The 22,950-nt window shown below is 37.6% G+C and overlaps 1 protein-coding gene across 3 annotated transcripts in view; it reads right to left on the reverse strand.

The window, feature by feature from the left end:
- The window catches only part of MAP2K4 (mitogen-activated protein kinase kinase 4), a 128,519-nt gene that overhangs the window by 38,434 nt on the left and 67,135 nt on the right, over positions 1 to 22,950 (reverse strand). For all 3 annotated transcript variants that reach the window (XM_087440413.1, XM_087440412.1, XM_087440414.1), the window contains one exon: positions 11,798 to 11,917. In XM_087440413.1, the coding sequence (XP_087296539.1) occupies positions 11,798 to 11,917 (120 nt within the window). The remainder of the gene's footprint in view (positions 1 to 11,797; positions 11,918 to 22,950) is intronic.

The following is a 22,950-nucleotide window of genomic DNA, read 5'->3' on the forward strand; positions in this document are numbered from 1 at the left end:
CTGAAGTATCTCACAAGAGGGAATGGTACATTATTAAAGGGATTATCTAAAATTAAATTATTTGGAAAACTATATAGTTCATGAGAGGTATGCAAGAGAAAATGTAGAATATAAGCAGATATCATGTTATAATGATGTAAAAGTATGTGCACATACAAACAAGTACTACAAATTACCTTATAAGAGTGAAAACAGCTATCGGGATGATGACAAAAATTATCTTAGACGATTTTGTCGTTACTAATTTATGGATCCAGTTGTATCCTTGGAAATTTTCTACCACTATTCTACCCCTCAAGCCTGACCTGGATTGATTATATAAGAGATTAATGCCTGTTAAAGTAAAATGGCTTGCCCAGAAGAGCACTGCTAATTAGTGATAGAGCCATGAATAGAATCCAGTCTACTTAACTCCTTTCTCCTATCAACACCTTCGATGCAAGGATACTTAGATGCAAGGATACTTAGATGCAAGGATACTTAGATGCAAGGATACTTACCTTACTCGAGACAAAGCATATCTTATGATGGCTATTGAGATGGTAATAGCACTCTTACAATAGGACCACCTGCTAGAGGAGTCATGTAGCTACAGGGCTTCACAGAATGCTTCTTTTAAAGCATATTTGACATAGTGAACTTTTACTTATGTTTTCTTATTTAAGTCTTTCTTCTCTGTCTCTTTTTCTTTTGAGTGCTCTTGCAGAATGACTCTCACAAAAGACTGAGCAACACCCTTCACCCAAAACACACACCTGAATTTATTGTAATCTAAAGACACCATCTCAATAGATTCACTAGAATTTTTTTATTAGAGAAAAAGATAGCACTTAACTCATCTACTTAGAAAAACAGTAAGGAAGGAACTTAACTTCAGTAGTACAGTGAAGTGGAAAGATCATTGATTTAGCATCTGAAAGGCCTGACTTACTATCCAGGCTCTCCCACTTTCTACTGATATAAGCTTGAGCCTCCGAAATGGGGATTGCCCCATCATCCTCAATGGTTTACTATAATGATCAAATCAGTTTACATATGTAAAGCCCAAAATGAAGTGCCTGACAGGTGCTCAAAGCTATAGCCAAGAAAATGAGGAGAGAAAGGGGAGAGATGGAAAAATAGGAAGGCAACCAAAAGAGACAGACAGACCTGGGCAGAGGGGAAACAAGGGAAGAAGGAAACGGAGAACTGAGGCTGAGACGAGGAGGTGTGAAGGAGCAGTCAGCTCCAGAGAGGGAGGTCTTTGTGGTTTCTAAGGCACACAACCTAATGTCAACTTCTCATTTCTTCTAGCGGTTCCTTTTGGCCATAACTGAGAATAGACAACAGCAATGAGTTGCATTTAAAAAAATGGAATGGTCTGAGCTGCCTCGAAAAGCGGTGACAGCAACATTACTTTCAGGTTCAAGCAAAGATGAGATGATGACACGACTGAAATACAAAAGTGGAAGTTACTATATGCGGTGCTGCGAAAAAAGATGGAGGATAATGAAAAAGTGAACCACTAAGATCAAGACAAGGGTTCCTAGAGATAAGATCCAGATAAAACCAATAACGTATTTATATACCAACAGGAACAACTTAGAAAATAAAATGCTTAAAAAGACACCACTCACAATAGAGAGAAAAATTATAAAGCACCTAGGAATCTATCTAACAAAAGAGGCAGAATATTTATGAAAACAAGTATAAAATGTTACTAAAGGACATAACAACCTGACCAAATAGAGAGGCAAAGCATGTTTACAAATCTGAAGACTGAAGATCATAAAGATCTCCAATTCCCCCAAACTAACCTAAGAATTCAGTTAGATTCTAATCAAAATCATCATGCATCTGGACAAGCTTATCCTAAAACTTATACAGAAAAGTAGAACCAAAAAAGACTATTTTAAAGGAGGAGGACTGATCTAAGAGACAAAGACTTTTTATAAAGCCATCACAACAAAAGACGGGGGGGGGGGGGGGGGCGGGGGGGGAGTAAACATATCAATGCAACAGATTCAAAAGCCCATGCACATATGGAAATTTGATATATGATAGATGCAGCGAAGCAAATAGTGGCAAAAGGATGGAATATTCAATGACTGCCATTGGGACCAGTGGCCTTCCATATAGAAAAAAGTTAAATTAGACCATTACTTCAAATCATTCACAAATAAAAATATGAAAACTCCCAAATGGATATTTTGAAAAGCAAAAGTTTAAAACTTTTCATAAGAGTTCTTCATGACTTCAGGGTGGGAAAAAATTTCTTCCCAAAAATATATACGAAAAGAATAAATCACAGGGCCGGCCCCATGGCTTAGTGGTCAAGTGAGTGCGCTCGGCTACCGGCGGCCTGGGGTTCGGATCCTGGGCCAGCACCGATGCACCGCTTCTCTGGCCATGCTGAGGCCACGTCCCACATACAGCAACTGGAAGGACGTGCAGCTATGACATACAACTATCTACTGGGGCTTTGGGGGGAAAATAAATAAATAAATAAAATTTAAAAAAAAGAATAAATCACAAAAGATAAGACCTGTTAGGCGCTGGCCCCGTGGCGTAGCGGTTAAGTGCGTGCGCTCCGCTGCTGGCAGCCCGGGTTCAGATCCCGGGCGAGCACCGACGCCCTGCTTGTCAGGCCATGCTGTGGCGGTATCCCACATAAAGTGGAGGAAGATGGGCACAGATGTTAGCTCAGAGCCAATCTTCCTCAGCAAAAAGAGAAGGATTGGCACGGATGTTAGCTCAGGGCTAGTCTTCCTCACACACACACACACACACACACACACACACACACACAAACAAGATAAGACCTGTTAAATTTAATTCCATTATAATGAATATTTCAGTATGATAAAGGATACCATACCAAAAGTTCAAAAATAAGACAAAAACATCTATTGAGATGTAAAGACACAAAGGATTGGCACTGTGAATAATAAAGCACCATGCGAAATTAATTAGAAAAAGACAAAACTTAACAGAATAATGGCAAAGGGAGATGAATAGGCAATTCACAGAAAAGAAAACTTAAACACACAAGTAAAAAATTCTGTACCTTGCCAGTAACTAGGGAAATGTAATTTTAAAAGTGAGATATCACTTCAGACCCACCTGATTGCCAAAAATAAAACATTTAATAATACCAAATGTTAGCAGTGAGATCTGTGACAATAAATGCTTATAGCCTGCCCAACAAACACTCCCCCTTTGTTAGGTACAATGTGCCCAGCTAAAACTACATTTCCAGGCCCTCTGTGTAGAGAAGGGCAGCCAATGAGCTATCAATACAAACAGCTGGTTGATGAGTCCAGGACAGCCTGTTTAGTCCTTCCCTCTTCTCTTCCTACGTGTGGGCATGATAGCTGAACTCTGGGAGCCAACTTAGACCACAAGGCAACCTTAACAGTGGAAACCACAAACTAAGTAAGCCATTAGCAGTCTCCATCACTGACACCTGAATACAATTCCTGATACAGAAATCTTCATTCTTACTGGTAGGAATATAAGTTAGCATAACCACTATGAAGAGAAATATCACAATATCCACTAAGGTTGAAGATATTTATATCATTTAACCTAGCAATTATATTTTTAGGTATATACTCTACAGAATCTGTAACCTGGGTTGTCAAGGAGACATGCAAAGGGAAGTGCATTTTTACATTGTTTATAATTGCAAAAAATTAGAAATAATCTACATTAGGATTATTAAAGAAACATAAAAAATGGTATATTTAATCATTAGAATACTAGATAGCAGTTAATATAAATTAACCAAACCCATATATTACAGATCTGTATTTACATGGACAAATCTTGAAGATTATGCTGAATAAAAAATGCTATGGGGGATACATACAGGATGATTCCATTTATGTAAACTTTGAAAAAACATAAAGCAATACTATGCATTACTCAGGGTAAAATACATATTTGGAAAGCCTAAATAACAAGTTGAAGAAAACATTAACTTCAAGGTAGTGTTTAGATCTGGAGAGTAAAAAGGGGAATGGAATGGGGGCTTCAACTGTATCTATAATTTAAAGACAGCTAAAGAGTAAATATATCAAAATACGAATCTGTGGTGTGGGTACACTGCTATTCTCCTGTAATTTTCTGTATGTTTGAAATATTTCATAGTCTACAAAAAGCAAGAACTACCTTAAGAAACTAGAAAAAAAACAAATTAAACCAAAATAAGTAGGAGAAAGGAAATAAGAGTGATCAGAATGAAAAATTTAAAAAACAGAAAATAGAAAAACAATACAGAAAATTAATGTAACTGAAAGTTGGTTCCCTGAAAACCTCTAGCTGGACTAATTAGGAAAAAATAGAGAAGGTGCAAATTACCTGTATCAAGAATAAGAGGGAGAGGGATGAGGTAACATCACTATAGATTCTACAGATATTAAGATGATAATAAAGGAACATTATGAATAACTCTATGCCAATTAATTTGACAATTTAGATGAAAGGGACACATTTCTTCAAAGAAACGAACTACCAAATACCAAAGATCATTCAAGAAGAAACAGATAACTTGAATAGAATTCTATCTTTGAAAGAAATTGAATTTGTAGTTAAAAATCTTCTCACAAAGAAAACGGCAAGTTCAAAGGAGTTCATTGGTGAATTCTACCAAATATTTACAAAAGAAATAATACCAATTCTATGTAAATTCTTCCAGAAAATTGAAAATGAGGGAATATTTCCCAACTCACTCTATAAAGTCAGCATTACACTGATACAAAAGCCAAACAAAAACATTATAAGAAAACTATAGATCAATATCTCTCATGAACATAGATACTAAACTTCTAAATAAAATTTTAGCAAATTTAATCCAACATATAAAACGAGATAATACACCATGATCAAGTGGATTTATCCCAGAAATGCAAGGTTGGTTTAACATTTGAAAAGCAATCCACATAACTTACCATCATAAAAAAGAATTTTTTTTAAACACCATACAATCACCTCAAAGATGTAGAAAAAGAATTTGACAAAACTTTAACATCCATTCCTGATAAAAACTCTCAGCAAACCAGGAATAGAAGGTAACATTTTCAACCTGATAAAGAACATCTACGAAGAAAAGCCTACAGCTGACATCATATTTAATGGTAAAAGCATGAATGCTTGCCCCCTAAGATCAGAAACAAGACAAGGATATCCACTCTCCCCATTTCTATTCGACAGTGTACTAGAGGATCTAGCCAGTGCAATAAGGCAAGAAATAAATAAACATACAAATAAAAGGAACCCAAACTGAAAAGGAAGAAGTAAACTCTCTTTATTCATTGATGATGTGATAACCTATGTAGAAAATCTGATGGAATCCACAAAACACTACCAGAACTCCTAAGTGAGGGCCGGCCCTGTGGCTTAGCGGTTAAGTGCGCACGCTCCGCTGCTGGCGGCCTGGGTTCGGATCCCGGGTGCACACCGATGCACCGCTTCTCCGGCCATGCTGAGGCCGTGTCCCACATACAGCAACTAGAAGGATGTGCAGCTATGACATACAACTATCTACTGGGGCTTTGGGGAAAAAAGTAAATAAGTAAATAAAATTTAAAAAAAAAATTTAAAAACAAAAACTCCTAAGTGAGTTTAACAAGGTTGCAGTACACAAGATAAATAAACAAAAATCAATTTTATTTTTACATATTAGTCACAAAACAAGAGGAAACAAAGTTTCTTAAATATCACTTATTAAAGCATCAAAAAATTATTAAATACTTAAGGATAAATTTAACCAAGAATGTGACAGACTTGTATAGTGAAAACTACAAAACATTGCTGAGAAAAATTAAAGATATAAATAAATGAAGTGAGATGCCACGTTAGTGGGTCATTACACTTAATATTGTTAAAATAGCGATACTCCCCCAATTGATCTATAGATTCAGTGTAATCCCAACCAAAAACCCTGGGATTTTCTTTGTAGAAACTGACAAGCAGATTCCAAAATCCATATGGAAATGGAAAGGATCTGAAAGAGCCAAAACAACTTTAAAAACAATAAAGTTTAAAGACCAGCACTACCTGATCTGAAGACTTTCTATAAAGCTAGAATAAACAAGACAGAAGGAAATCAGTGCCAAGACAGGAATGTGGATCAGTGGAACAGGCTAGATAGTCCAGAAACAGACCCACACACATATGGACAACTGACTTCTGACAAAGGTGCAAAGGATATCCACATACAAAAATGTAAACATTAATTCGTACCTCTCACCACATAAAAACTAACCCCAAATGGATGATAAATATAAATGTGATATCTAAAATTGCTAGAAGAAAACATAAGAAAAAAATCTAAATGATCTCAAGTTAAGCCAAGATTCCTTAGATACAACATCAAAAGCACAATACATAAAAGAAAAAACTGACAAATTGGCCTACATCAACATTAAAAACTCACAATTTCCCAAAAAACACTGTTAAGAGTATAATAAATAAGCCCCAGATTGGGGGCAAATATTTGAACTCATATATCCGATAATAAACCTGTGTCCAGAATGCATTAAAAAAAAACTCACAAAACTCAATAACAAGAAATAAACAAAACAAGAATTTTTAAAGAAACGGACAAAAGATTTGAACAGAAGCTTCATCCAAGAATACATATGGTTGACAAATAAGCACACAAAAAGTTGTTCAACATAATTAGAGAAATGCAAATTAACAGTACAATGAGATTTCACCATACATCTATTAGAATGGCTAAAAATTAAACAGACAGACCATACAAGTGTTGGAAAAGATGTGGAAGAAATAAAACTCTCAAACAGTACTGGAGGAAACTGACAATTGTGCAACTACTTTAGAAAACAGCTTGCTCATTTTTTGAAAAAGTTAAACATACACCTACCATCTGATCCAGCCATTCCACTCCCAGGTATTTACCCAAGGGAAATCAAAGTATATGTCTACTCAAAGACTTGTACACAAATGCTCAAAGCAGCCTTGTTTGTAAGAGACTAAAACTGGAAACAACCCAAATGTCCATTAGCAGGTGAATGAATAAACAAACTATGGTGTATCCACACAATCGAATACTACTAAAACTACTCAGCAATAAAATGGAACAAACTATTGATACATGCCACAACATTAACTGCAAAATAATCATGCTGAGTAAAAGAAGACAAAAAAAAAAAAAAAAAAAAGAATACACACTGTATGATTACATTTACATAAAATTCTACAAAATGCAAATTCATCTATAGTGGCAGAAAACAGATCTGTGGTTGCCTGAGGATGGTGACAGCAGAGAGGAAGTGCACATTACCTACGGGGCACAAGGAAACCTGTGAGTGATGGATATGGCATTGTCTTGACTATGGTGATAATTCTACAGGTGTATACATTTGTTCAAACATATCGAATTGTATACTTTAAATATGTGTGGTTTATCGTATATCAGTTTTACCCCCATAAAGCTGTATTTAAAACTTGCAAAGGGGAAGGAAAGGGAAAAGAGAATAGGAGTAGAAGTTGAGGACAGAAAGGGAGGAGATGATTAAATTCAGCTATTATCACTGACTTTACTGTAATCTGATGAACTTCTATAATCACAAATTACTCAGAACACTGTCTCCTAGGGGGGTCGGCCAGGTGTTGTAGTGCTTAAGTTCGCATGCTCTGCTTCGGTGGCCTGGGGTTTGCAAGTTCAAATCCTGGGTGCGGACCTATGCACCACTCATCAGGCCATGTGTGGCAGCATCCCATACACAAAATAGAGGAAGATGGGCACAGATGGTAGCTCAGGACTAATCTTCCTCACCAGAAAAAAAAAAAAAAAAATCCACAACAAAAAAACCTATCTGCTACACTAGAATTTCCCCAACCTCAAAAGATATTTGAAATAAGGGTTTCCTTGCTATTATATTCTGAAAATTTATATATTAAAAGACACTTTTTAAGTGATTCTAGGTTTCAGTACTGATAAGATAAATGGTGGGTACAGGCCTTTAAGGAACCTATAGGCTAAAAGTTACCTTTATTATTCAACACTGTCAAGCTCTTTTTTTCCCTGTCTACAAAGTCTGAAAATGACTTTAGAAACCTTGCAATTAGGTGTCTTACTAACTTATCTAAATCACATCCAAGTTGTACTTTGGGCTTTTTATTTAAGTTTAGCCCCATCCTCAAAAGAAGTATACATGGGTGGATACAATGGCAACAAATAAGTTACAAACCTCACTGTTAACATTATCCACTGCTCTGAAGGAAGTTATGGAACTTCCAGAGGCTCAATATTACTCCACCCAAGATTAGTCTCTACACAGTAGCTGCAAGAAGAAAAATAACATTCACAAACTCCTTGATTCACGGTTGATTGAACCAGACCAAGAGCTGATGTCTTGTGGTCACATAAATTATGTGAGATGACATACTCTGGAGGGTTTCTCACAGTGACAGGAATTAGAAGCATTTGTCTCTCTCATAGGGATGGTACGGTAAGAAGTCCTGACTGCATACCCTCACCTCCATTCTTTCCTTCCATGAACCCAGAGTTCTGTGTCTATTATTGGAACTGAATGTCATGTCGCCAAAAAGATCCTTTTCTTTTAAGTGATGAATTTGGAAAGAAAAATGTTTCTCTAAACCCTTATTAAATCTGGTGAATATTCTGAACCTTTGTAACTTCAGGAAATACACTTTGACTATGTACTCTTTAAAGGTGAGCTTTCTATTTCTAAAACTTCATTTTTTACTATTCAGAAAGTACCTATCACTTCTTCCATTTTAAGATTTATGGGGAAGTTTATGTTCACTCTATCTAGGCACTGTGACTTTATACAACCAAACTGTATAGTTCCTAAGCCTTCATTCATCATATTCAAAAATTGTAATGTCTAAAAAGCAGATTTCTTTTTTTTTTTTTTTTTTTTTGCTGAGGAAAATTTGCCCTGAGCTAACATCTGTTGCCAACCTTCCTCTATTTTCTATGTGGGTTGCTGCCACAGCATGGCCACCGACGAGTGGTATAGGTCCCCGCCCAGGAATGGAACTTGGGCTGCCAAAGCAGAGCATGCCAAAATTAACCACTAGGCCACAGGGCCAGCCCCCAAAAAGTAGATTATTTTTTAAATGAAGCTAAAAGTTCATCCCTGGACCACTTGTGGTATAACAGAAAGAAGAGTGAGATTTTTATCTTTGAAGTTCTGTCTCTGACACTTACTGGCTGTGTGACTTTTGTCAAATTAGTACTCAAATCGCACTTTCCTCTCTGGAAGAAGGGAGATAATACCACCGGACCCCTGACACTGCTGTGAAAACAATATACGTGAAAACTATAGAACATTCAATAGATGTTAGTGCTGACAGCTGTATATCTCAACTCCCTTCAACCCTCCTGAGATATAAAACTGAATTTTATCCAGCTATTCATAAGAAACCATAAGGATACGGTCCATATACTATTCCAAGCTTTCTGTTTTGTTTCCAATAACTTTTCAATCATGGATATCACTTACTCTGCCTTCTTTTCATAAAATCAGACTTCCACACTATCTAGCCTGGGGCTATAGATTTAAATGTTGTTTAAATGAATGATTAAATAAACATGAGAAATAAATTGGTGTATTCCAGCAATCAGGAGGTGAATTAGGGTTAAGATACAGCCAGTGAGAGTCGACAGTGACAGTGAACACAGCGCTGGGAAAACTGACTGTGGCATCTAGTTAGGAGAGAAAATCTAGTCCATCCTCTAAATAACTACTGTTCAGCATAAGATGTGAAGAGTCAAGTGGCCAGAGGATTTAGTTATTATGAAGAATAAACTCACGGTTTAGGGGAAGTAGGGAGGAGAAGATGGCAAGATTCTTGTGCAACATGAAGCAAGTTCCAGATTCATGACCTTACAAACAGAACAACACTATGTAATACTTAGGTCCAGGATACAGTTATGTACCTGAATACACGACTGTATACTGAGGCGATGTAACGCTGACATGTGCAATGACGAAGGAAGTTAACGAATTCACTGCATCTGGTCATAAAAATGAATATTCAAGTCATAAAAAGTACAAAGATAGGAGTAGACAGAAACTATATAAGTGTAGAATTAACAGTGATTAGTTAGTGATTCCACAAAGAAATGGGCTCTACGATGAAGTAGAATGCTTCTGGTTATTAGTCACCTGTTAAGAGCACAGAAAAATAAATTAAAAAAATTTCAGGATTGGGTGGAGAATTAATTGACTAACCTTCAAGGTCTTCTCCAAGTATAAGATTTCATATATTTCTATTCAGTGTTACATTCAGTCTTGTCTTACAACATAGTATTTTTTAAGTCAATAACTACAATAAAACCCCCAAGGCTACACTCTTTGTGATCCAGTGCCAAAAAGAAGAGAGGGGTGGAAAGGGTTTTTTTCTCTCCAGTTCATAACAACTCCCCGGCACCAGCTCATCCTAACATTTGCAAAATGAGAATGGTATTTTCTTAAGAGAATTTAAGGGCCAGCCCCCAGTGGCCTAGTGGTTAAGTTCAGCGTGCTCAGCTTCTGTGGCCCAGGTTCAGTTCCCAGGCGTGGACCTATACCACTCATCTGTTAGTGGCCGTATTGCGGCAGCAGCTCAAATAAAAAAAAAAGCAGGGGGAGAAAGACTGGCAACAGATGTTAGCTCAGGGTGACTCGTCCTCAGAAAAAAATAAAAAAAAAAAATAAAAATAAGGGCAGGCCCAGTGGCATAGGGGTTAAGTTCATGCACTCCACTTCAGCAGCCCAGGGTTTGCAGGTTTGTATCCCGGGCACGGACTTAACGCACTGCTCATCAAGCCATGGTGATGGCAGCCACATATAAAATAGAGGAAGATGGGCACAGATGTCAGCTCAGGGCCAATCTTCCTCAGCAAAAAGCAAACAAAAAAAAAAAAGGAGGAAGACTGACAACAGATGTTAGCTCAGGGCTAATCTTCTTCACTAAAAATAAATAAATAAAAATGAATAAATAAATAAAAATAAAGAGTATTTAAAATGCTTAAGAGTTCAGTTCAAGTCCTCCTCAGCTAACTAAATATCACAAGTGTTTGATGATTGTCCAGGAGACCATACATTATTTGATTCATTTACAGCCAGCTTTACTCCCTAGCCCTAACTCAGTTCCCTGCTTTAGGTACTGGGATGACTGGAAATGAGTAAATGAGCTGACAGCTGGAGGCAGAAGTGATAACCCCACATCAGGACAAAGAATAATCAGAGGTCAAAAGGAGAAACATAATCATGAGACAAAGAAATTAGAGTTCTAGTTTGTACATAAAAATCTGGATAACAGAATTAGATAAAAGAATTTCTATTATAGTTGTTAATTTCCATGTTTGATGGGTTTTCTTGAGGATTGTGGGTAGGGATGAATAAATGCTTACATTAAATGTGGATACATTTGATGACAGAAATGAATAAAAGTTTTTAAAAAGGGGGTGGGGAGACACTGATGGAGCTCAAGGCCAAAACAGATAGATCTAAACCTGCAGCAAAAGGGTTAATATTTAGAAGTCAGCTGATATGTCAGGTTCCTAAAGAACAGAAAATATTTATAAATGAAGAAAGGAAATACAGGATTCACAAATGACACTCATAAAAAAAAGTATGAGATTCACCCCTTAACCAAAGGAACAATAAGTGGTAGAAATTAATGTGTAGATTATCACGGCTATATACTAAAATACTGAGAAATTAAGTTACTACTAACGTACGGCATTTAACTGAAAATTAGAATCTAATCCTGCCATCCTCTTATTTATTCCAATTAGATTTTGTCAGCTAAAACCCAAATAGTTTATTCCTACCTCTCTGAAGAGTGCACCATAAAATTGAACAATGTATGGGCAATCACTACTCCGCATTACTACATCCAAATCCATGAGAAGTTGTTTTTGTTCTTTTTCATCCACTGTTGACCGAATTCTCTGGAAAAGAATGACAAAAGATGTCATAAAACCATAAACCAACTTCAGAAAACAGAAAAACCACTACCACAACAAGACTGAAAATTTCCAAGCAAATTTCACAAATACTAACCAGACATAAAAATTATCATCTTCCTTAAACTTTACAAGAACAATTTTTATCACAGAAAAACAAAACAGTACTTAGGAATTTTTTTTAATTTTATTTCTTTTAAGAAAACAGCACTTAGGAATTCTTTGAAGGACACAGGGCTTTTAAGCAGAAGCATTCACAGATGATGCTGGAAGTTATGCAACAAAGTTCCTGGGCAGTGAAAATTAACCCCAGGTGCAAATGTAAAGAAAATCATAATGAACTACACTTTAAACTGTTTTCATGTGAAAAACCATAGCTAGCTTCACATACACTTTTAATCACCATTTCAGAAATGTATGGAATCTAGGCATTCAATGCAAGAACAGCCCTCCTCACTCCCTGGCTCCCTACACCATAGCATCCTCATTCATTAGAGATGGAAAATCCTCCAGAACAGGTAAAAGTGAGAACTACTGTAGGGGTAGCGCACAGGCAACAATCCATGTCTCCCAAATCCTAGGCTAGAATTCTCCCACTTCACCACACTTTCTACATGTTAAAAACAAAAAGTTCCACCTGACTCTCCAACCCATGAGTCAGAATGCAGGCCAGCATAAACATGCAGAAGAAAATCTAAAAACGAGGAAACAGAGGGCTCTTTGTCTATTCCCAAGCTGAAGAGGCCCTCCTCTGTACACTGCAGACTTGGGCCATATCCCTAACCCACCTGTACAACAACTTCTCTGTACAATTCTAAAGACTGCCACAAAAGATCAGTACTCCCTCCTCCCACCACCCCCCAGGAACAGAATAGAACATGGAGACGTTCAGAGGGTCAGTTCCCACTGCACTAGAGAGAGGGGAAAGAATCAAGTTCAGAAACTCTAAAACATTAGTAATGAAGTTATAGTTTAACATCAAGCCATGCAAACAACTTTTGTCCTCATAAAAAAGTTCACAATGTCACACTGTGTCACTGTGTACAATACATAGCACATACTTACAAGGCAAGTTAGTATCAAAAAATACACAAGGTGGCATTTTGTCTTCCAAAGACTTCAAAGTATTTGTCCTCAATGTTCTTGAAAGGGTTGAAGGCAGTCATTAAATTCTTGAGCCCATTTTAAAGAAGAGAAGCCAGAGGCACAGAGAGATACAAAAGACGTATTCCATGTGACAATAAGCAGTTGTATAAGGAATAGAAGTAGGTCCTCTCATTTTCATTTTTCCACACTAAATGAGGAATTCCACATATTCCAAATACAAACAAATTTAATTTTGCTACTTAAAATGTATAACCTGCTAGCTACAATACTTCACACCAAACAAAATTTACTAACTGGCATCCATCTTGTATACACTGATTTATTTAAAACTTGTACAGTGATTATCACTGCCCAGATAAACAACAAAAAAAAATGAGAATGAAAAACAAAAACAAATTAAGACTAGTAATTTTAAAATTAAGAAAATTTCCCTTCTCTCTCATTTCTATATTTTCATAGTTTGGGGATTAACAATCTTGCTTTTAAATCAACATCAGCATAATGTTTGCTCAAAAAAGGATATTTTTAAAAAGCCAAAATAGTCCAGAGATGTAATTTGCATTTGTTCAAAACATAACATCAGTAACTTTTATAAACATTTTAATTATATTTATTCCTGCTTTAAAAATATAACCTTAAAAATGTAGTTGTAGAAATACTAACTTAGGAAGGCAACTATTTTTAAAAAGACTTAATCCCACATATCCTAATTTAAAAGACAAAGAGCTGGTAATTAGAGAAAAACAGGGAAGAAAAAGCAAATGACCCTCTGGTTGGGGAAGATTTCCAACTACTAAAGAATTCTCATTTTAAAAGGTTTAAAAACATATTTTTTTCCCTATTTTTACTTGTATGGATACATTGGCAAGTGTAAATATACTAACACACACACTTATAAAACACTATTTTGAAAGATGTCCTCTGCTGGTTTATTTTGTTTCCCTAAACTGGTTATATGGTTTTCTGAATTTACATTTGTATACATGCTTATATTTCAACTATTAGAAAGCATATTACAGTCAAAACCTCAAAACTGGCACACCTTGGAGATATTTCGGGTTCTGTTCCAGACCACTGCAATACAGTGATTATCGCAATAAAGCGAGTCTCGTGAATTTTTTGGTTTCCCAGTGCATGTAAAAGTTATGTTTACACTATACTGTAGTCTATTAAGTATGCAATAGCATTATGTCTAAAAAAAAATACATATATTAATTAAAAAATACTTTATTGCTGAAAAAAATGCTAATCATCATCTGAGCCCTCAGCAAGTCCTAATCTTTTTGCTGGCAGAGAGTCTTATAAAAACAAAGCAAAACAAAACAAAATACAAAACACAATAAAGAGAAGTGCAATAAAATGAGGTATGCCTGTAGTTATCAGTAACTGACTCTTGGGGACCAGTTTCTAAAAACACTGCTGTAGCTACAGAAAGGATACATGTTACTACATGAATGGGAGGCCTAATTGAAGTCCCAGCATCTGAGTGATATCTAATACTCAATCCCTGACAGGATTACTATTAACCAGAGTGTAGCAATAGTGCCTGGCACAGCTCTAACCTTTGAGATCATCATTATGGTAGGAAAATCTATTCATCTGTAAAATATTCTTCAATGCCATTTTCTAGTACAAAATAGAGCATGGGGCTGCTGGATGGCCTAGTGGTCTCACATGAAATTGATTCTGGCATCAACAGGTCAACACCTCAAGCTCTCTGAACATCCTGTCCAAGTGACAGGCACAGGGCATAAGAGTAGCTGCTGGTATTGCATCTGAATGGTTTGGGATTGAGCAAGCACAGCTAACTCTTAATTATACTCAAGTCATAGGGTCGTATTGCAACATTTATTGTATGTGAGCACACAACAAAATAAACTAATTCAAAAGGCCTAAAAGACTACAAGCACACACCTACAATAGCAGTAGCTTCAAATTAATGAGTTTAACTCAATAAATGATTCAAGTTGGAGAACACTTAATGATAGTCAATGATTCAAATGAGTGAACACTTAGTAACAAACATCACTACCAGGAAAATTCTTCCAACGGAACATCAAAACAATGTGTATGGAAAAGACTTCTACTACTTGAAATAAGTAAGGCCAGGATTTTCTAATATTAAGGAAGCATAATCACCTGAAATGAAACACATCAACGAGAAGAAACTTCCCTTCCTTTTACAAAACTGTCCTTCATCAAGGACACTGGAAAGTGGAAGTGCAAAGGTGAAGCCAATTATACTATAGTCGAGCATCGCTTAACGGGGATACGTTATAGGAAACGCGACATGAGGTGATGTCGTCGCTGTGTGAACATCATAGAGCGTACGAAAAGGGGACGAAATTTGCCACCCCAAAATGTGTCTCTTTAACATGAGGATTATTGTAGGCTGATTATTTTTAAGAAACAAAAGACTCAAAGTTTTTGTTGTTGTTACCTCCCCCTTAACTGCCTAAAAGAATTCAGATACAAAAACCTGTCTCAGGAAGCCAGCTATCACCTTAGCAGAACATGAACTGGGTGGTAGACAGGGAGGGACCTAGAGAAGCAATGTTTGTTCCTCTCCCCTCTGTGTTCTTCTGTTTCTGTGTGGCCAAACACTTACTTTCCAAACATTTGCTCCTTTTCACCTACCTGTGAATTGCCTTTGAAGTCCCTGACTATCCCCACTCCCAACATCTTCTCTTGTCTTTAGCTGAGGATGGTATTTTAGGTGAGGACCTTGGCCATTTTGGTGAGTTACTTGGTTTTCCTGGGTTTCTCCCATGTATACATATTATTAAGCTTTTTTTTTTTGTTTTTCTCCTATTAATCTGTGTCCTGTCAATTTAATTCTTAGACCAGCCAGAAGAACCTAGAAGGGTAGAGGAAAATTTCTTTCTCCCTTAGAGTACTTACACAAACCTAGATGGTATAGCCTACTACACACCTAGGCTATAACGGTACTAATCTTATGGGACCACCGGCATATATGTGGTCTACCATTGATCGAAACATCATTATGCAGTGCATGACTGTACTTGAAATTCTCTTGTAATTGGAATGTTCAGAAATCAAATGTATTGATAAACGCCTTGACTTAACAGAAATTTTTCATTTATTTATATCATAAATTTAAAAGTTAGTCAGACTAATGTTTATTTGGGCTCGGCAAACCTTTTTGTTTTCTCTCATAAAGAGTAGGGGATGAAAAGCCCAGACAAGACCACAAAATATTTAAGAAAATCATCTCAAGGACCTTAAGTTAAAAAACATTTTATTTTCACCCAAATATCAGAACTCATTAAACTCTTGTTTCTTCATTACGGGGCTATTGACCTCTTTTACTTGTCAATATTTTATTAACCTAGCTTAAGTTATTACATGCTCTTGGGACAAATTAAATTGTACTTTTTGAAAATCAATCCACACTGCTTTCCAATAATGAAGTATTTTCAAATTTTTACAAGTTTTACTTTATTTGGAACATAATATAGAGAAAACAATTAAAATCAAAACAAAAGTACTACCCTACATATAAAATTAGTTTTCCACAGTGAAAAAATTTATATACTTGAAGCTAAAAAAAATTTTAAAAATTATTGTCCTAATCTGTATTCAAGGTTGTTTTATATTTTATACTCCTAATAAAACTTTAAAAGCAGGTAAACATCAATAAAAACAGCATATAGCTACAGTCACAACTTCAAAACGACTCCAATTGAAAGTCACTTAGATACACAGGGGAAAAAAACAAATTAAATTCCCAGTTCTCTGGTTTTATGACTATTAGTGTTATACACGGTTCCTGTCCAAAAAAAAAAAAAAAATCAAAAGAGCTTCACTTTTGGAAAATAGCCAATCCAACTCATGCCATTGGCTGGAGCAGCCACAAGTTCAGTTACTAGGAATTCTGTATGGATTAAGCTACAGTGATGGAAAGTTAACACATTCCATAAGACAAGCAAAAAACTTAAGTTAGAAATTATCTTCTTGCCCTCTCCTACCTCATGCGCAAAACACAGCAATGTCCCCTTTGAGAACAGTCCCAATCATACAGAAACACCAAGAAGTTGCTGAAAGTGTGCTTCTCTTCTTTCTGTGCAAGGTGGCATCTAGAAGTCATTGGTAAATTTAAATGTATCAATGCATTCATAGTTACATTTATACAATACATTATACTTGGCCTCATTTGGAATGCCTCAACTTTTAACAACTTGAATTTAAAGTATAAATACTCTTTTACTGATACTGAACAACTATTTAAATATGGTCTAGCTCCAGATGTCCACTAACTTTACACCAGGATCCTCAGAGCAAACCCTGCCAACTCCACCTCCCACACACAATTTGTAGGCACTCATCAGGGATGAACAGCTACGGAAAAAACTAACATTAGTAACTATGAAGAACCTTCAAGGAGATTAAGACACACTGTTAAAATGGAAAGAGATTGAGGGAATTATTAAGTACACTCACTGAAGTACTAGAGATGGGAAGGGCAGAGAGAAAGAGAGCAAAGAGGATGGATGGAAATAAGCAGCATATACTCTCACGGACACTGATTTCACCCCTTCTTACTGAGATATTATGACCGCATTAGTGTCATTTTTTTGTTTCTCTTCCTTTCCTAAATTTATTTTCAGGGGTCAGGAGAAATAGGGTGAAGGGCTAGAAGGAAAAAGTATGATGATGACCCAGTCGCTATTATGGGGTAAGGCAAGGATGGCTCAACTGTGGCAAGGAGGACGGGCTGACAACACAGCAGCTAAGGGACAAGCTGTAAAGGAAGCAAAATCAGAAAGGCCCACAGGTAGGTCCTCAGAAGCAGGGCACCAAAGAGCATTCTGCCTAGGTGCTAAATAAATACCTAGCTGATTCTGGTAGTGGCCCTTGCCGTTCACTGATTCAGTTAACCCTTCCATCTCCATATCAGAGTTCTCATAGATAACTCAGTTGTTAGAGAGACCAGGCATACACCAAAGCACCAGGGCCTGCCTTCAAATGAGCCCAGTCTGTGTCTGCCTGTGTCCTGACGTGAGGACTCCTGACTCTCACCAAAAACCCAGGGTTTTTCTTCCCACCAACTGAAGCTGTAAGAAAAGGTTAGGCCAATGACAAGCTCTATCTCTTGAACAACATGTGTGTGAAGAGGAGGCCCTCGGGGTTACCTGATCCCATTCCTGCTTACAGAAGGGAAAAATAGGTCGGTCATCATACTCAAAAGACTCAAAAAGAGATTGGTGACAAGTCATACATGCTCTTGATTAAAAACAGTAGTATGACAGTGTATAAGACAGATGTTAGCTCCTAGGATCTGAGCATTCCAGGCAAAAAAGATATGAGTCATCTGCAAACATATCAGGAATCAAGAACTGAGGAGTCCAGGAACTGACTTTAGAAAGACAGACTTGAAAATAGCAACACAGTCAAATAAACATACAAAATGTCTATCAGTTCTAACCAATACTCTTCTTTTGCTGTTGTTTTGAAATGCAGAAAACATATGGGGGAATGAGATGTGGGGAACAGAAGAAATGGGAAAACTTATGTGGAAGGGCATGACCACTAGTCCTGGCAGATAAGGTCTCTAAATTCTCACACAACAAATTCTCGTCAGGTTTTTGTAGGGCTCAGCTGAAGGTCCAGAGGGCAGTAGAACAGGGTAATAAGGGGAAGGTAGGTGACCCATATCCCTGCTGTACATGTTCCTCTTGAGCTGCTTAGAGTAAGTTAGGAATAAGGTGCTAGTATTCAAAAGTGAAAGAGGGGCTAGTTCCCCAATCAGAAATTAGGGCATGGACACAAGGAAACTCAGCAAGGTGACAGATACAGTAACTATAGAGAAAATCAATGCATGACTTTAAAGATCACTCTAGGCATCAATTAAAACAATCTGACATAGGCTAAAGCAATGCAAGCTATTAGCATTTTGGCCATTAGCAAGGCAAGGGCAAGTAAATTTTCAATTTACCTCCAACCAAAATCAGAACACCAGAACACTTACTCTTTAGCAAAGCTGTGTGGGATCTGCTATCACTTGCAGGCATCTAAAACGCGCACCTCAGTGATTGTGGCTCATTCCTCCACATCAGCACCTATCATCATCGAAGGTTACCAAAAGTATCTATAGTACATATTTCAAGTAATTGCCAAATGTCTTGCCAAAATGGTATGATAGCTAGAACAACCACTCACAGGACAAGAACGAAATCAAAAGCTCCCTGTGTCGACTTTTCGTGCCAAGTGGACACTGCTAAATACCACCCATGCAGAAATCCTAGAACTGGTACATGAGCGAATATATCACCTGGGATCTTAGGTGGAACTCCCCTACACAGAAAATAAAGACCCTTCCCGATACAGGGAAGGGTCGACAATATTTCATTTAAAATCAAAATATGAAAAGAACAAGAATTATCTTAATTGATATAGATGTAATAATGATATTTTGAAAATGCGTCCAGTTCCTGGGATCTACAAACACCAATACTGCTACGCTATAGATGCACCCTCGTTCATGAAGCATTCTTTGCTAAAGATCCCTCCCAAGGTTAATATCTGTGAATAAAATAGGAAGGGGAGTCCACTGCCAGTCAGTGGTTGACTTCAGATCAACCTAAATCAGTGATGTAGGGGATAGGAGAGCAAGGCTCACACTGAGATCCCCAAGTGTCTCCTTGGATCCTTACAAACATTCTGGTCCTTACAAACAAATATGCTGCTTTCCCAGCAGAACTGTCCAGAATTCAGTTCTAATACAAAGCTGGAAAACCCCAGAACCACTGCAGCACATCCGTGTGCTATCACCTTCCTCTGAGCTACAGGAAAGCTTAGACATTCTTATTTTCCCAATTTCAAAACCAAGACTCTATATCCCACAGATGCAGCAAGATTCTTATCCCTGCTGCACAGGTTCATCCCTAGCTGCTGAAGAGTCTTCCAAACAGATCACACACAAAAATGCCCGTGATATCTCGCAACTCCTTTACTAATATGGTCAAAGCAGATGGCAACAGCAGCCAAAACAAACAGTAAAAAAAACCAAAGTATTTGGAATGCTGATCACAGATGCAAAACTGATTTTCATGTCAAAGAGTAAGAAATAGTAAGTATCTGTTAAATCAACTGTTTTAAATTATCAAAACACATGATTTTACTAAGGCAGGAAGAAAGGATACTAATTCTTAATTGCAAAATCATCCAAGTCTTTAGAATCAACTTAATGAACTCTCAATCGTATATTAGTCAAATTAATTAACAGTAGTTCTTCCTATTCTTCTCACAGGATACCGAGGACCAATTAATTCCTTTGCATATCTTCTGCTATGCATCATCAGAGAACTTGGGAGATCAGTTCCAAAAATATATGTTATATTACATCATGGGAAGAGCTGCCCTGATGACAAAGTTAACGGGACAAGTTTGGTACTCCTGATGAGGGTAGTATCATCTTCTTCCTCTTTACTAATTATATCATCTACATAGAAAGGGTACAATGTTAATCTTAGCACTGAAATTTTTAAGGGCCTAAAGATCATAAATGACAGATCATTACTTTAGTGCCCATGACGATAAAGCGAGATAAAAGTAGAAATCTGGTGTATAACCAATTTCAGAGGCATGGCCATAAGATAACAAACAACAACAGAAAATGTGCAGGAGGTATATCAAATATTGGTTCAGATGACCCTCATTTAGAGTGCAGTGTGATAAGACAGGTTTTTCTCCAAATAACTACATAAATGGCATATAGTCGTACATCACAATTCAGTCAGGTCAACTGAGTGATGGTACAGGGTTTCAGAAATTAGGTATCCAGAATGTTCAGAAACACATAATAGTTGATTAAAGTTCTCCTGGAACAATCATTTCCAAACTGTCCCACTTGGACCCCAAAGCTTTCCTCAGAGCTCACGCCCCCAGGGCTTCCAACACGGGCAGGCAGGGCTCCCATCTCCTATCCCTTACATCAACCAGAATATTACTAATTTTGTCTACTTTATTTATTGAGGTCTACATACAATTTTGTTAACACAAAGAACCCAGAGTCTGAAAACTACTAGGAGTAACAGCAAAAGAAACACATGTATACCAGGAGTTCCAACCCCAACTTCACAAAGGACCTGAGTTAAAACCAAGGCTGACTGGATGGCAGCCCGACCACATCCTTGGGATCTGCCCACTCCTGGAAGCACTCCACTTATACTTTTCATTTGCAACACCACAACATTTAAGCAACATTAGGAAGCATAGAATAATATGGCTCAATCAATCGTGAATTTCTTAATAAAGCCACATGATCTAGCCAATCAAATGAGACCATAAGACACTGGAATTCAGTCTCAATTTAAAACAAGATAGCCATGACTTCTGCATCCCCCAAGTGATCTGGATAATCAAATATTAGCACTGTGGCCTTTCAAAACTCAACACAATTACCTAACAAAGCACTCTATACCATCGAAGGAGCTTTTCCAACTTAAGGCCACTCCTGCCAAATATCATTCTAGTGCTTTCAGAAGAATGTGCAAGACTAACGTTTAAAGACTAAAATGAACCCTCTCCAATATGTTCACAGTCCCCACCAAAATTATTTAGCAATGGAACTCCTGACAGAAATGGCAAGGTCCCTGCAGTGACCGGGACAACAAGCCCAGCCATATTTTGCCCGCCCCTGCCTTCCCACTTGCAGTACCATCTGCACCAAGGAGCCTACCTAACGAGCAGATGAAAGCCCCATCCTGCTCAGGGGAGGGCTGAGCTATGGGCTGCGGATATTGTCGGACAGAGGGCTCTGGTCCTTCCCACCAGGCATCCGGGTTAACCTAGGTCTCAATTCCAGGTCAAGGACACTGGAGTCAAGATCCAAATACTAAGGAGAGGCAAGAATGCAGGAATCAAGATCAAGTTACCAGCCTAGGATCAGAAGGACTTAAATCAATGCAACAGGAGAGTTGGAAGAGTAGAGAAAAAACACTGAGGGATGAAGGACAGACAAGTTAGGCAGATCACGAAGAAAGGGAAAACACCTTATCATCACTAACTCAGTCTGGCCTAAGCACCTAACCTCAAACAGCCAATCTGGTTTTCTGATTAACCCAGATAACTTCTCAAGTAGAAGACTGAAAGCTCATCATAATGATCAACAGAGACAACCTTAACATTACACCTTTCTAGCCACCTACCTGCCCAATATTAGTTCCATTCTCCAATGAGATGACAGCTTTACTCCAGCAGTAACCCTCCAAATAACAATTCTACTCCCTTCCTAAATCTATAGCGATAGCAATTTTATGCCCTTATATTCCCTCTCATTTCCATTCTTTTCTACTACCCCCTGTTTTTTCTCTCACAGCCTACACAAAGGAACAGGGCATGCATACTTTCAAGAAATCAATATGGACATGAGTCTGTGAGAAAACAACAGGGAAGCTGGCAGACTAGATATGCAGGATTTATGCTGCAAGCAGGGTCAGGTGGGGAACACACTGTCAGGTCTTGAAGGTTCATAATCATTCCTCCCTCTGTTAGCAGTCTGTGTTTGTCATTCCACTCAGTTCCAGCCCGTGGGCCTGAACTGTGGCAATACAGCTACTCTTTCTAACGCTTTACTCCTGTGTCTCTGGATTTGCTTTGACATCTTGATTCTGATCATCTGTGGACCTAACTATGCTGGATGTTTCTCCCAGATCTGAATTTCTCTAACCCTAGCTCGGAAACTTAGTCCTGATTGCTTCTTCAAACATTCAGTCTGAATCCTGGGCTTTTCCCCATTATAATTGACCCTGCCAGAGAGCTAACCAGACACCGACTTTACTCTTAGAGCACAGCCATTGTGGGTATCTAATTTTTTCACTCTCTAGTTATCCCACCATCACGCAAAATAGGGCATTAACTAAATGTTATTTGCAGAGGATGTTGATCAA

Source organism: Ceratotherium simum, chromosome 16, assembly GCF_057802395.1.
Source record: "Ceratotherium simum simum isolate JZ-2026a chromosome 16, ASM5780239v1, whole genome shotgun sequence".
Classification (NCBI taxonomy): domain Eukaryota; kingdom Metazoa; phylum Chordata; class Mammalia; order Perissodactyla; family Rhinocerotidae; genus Ceratotherium; species Ceratotherium simum.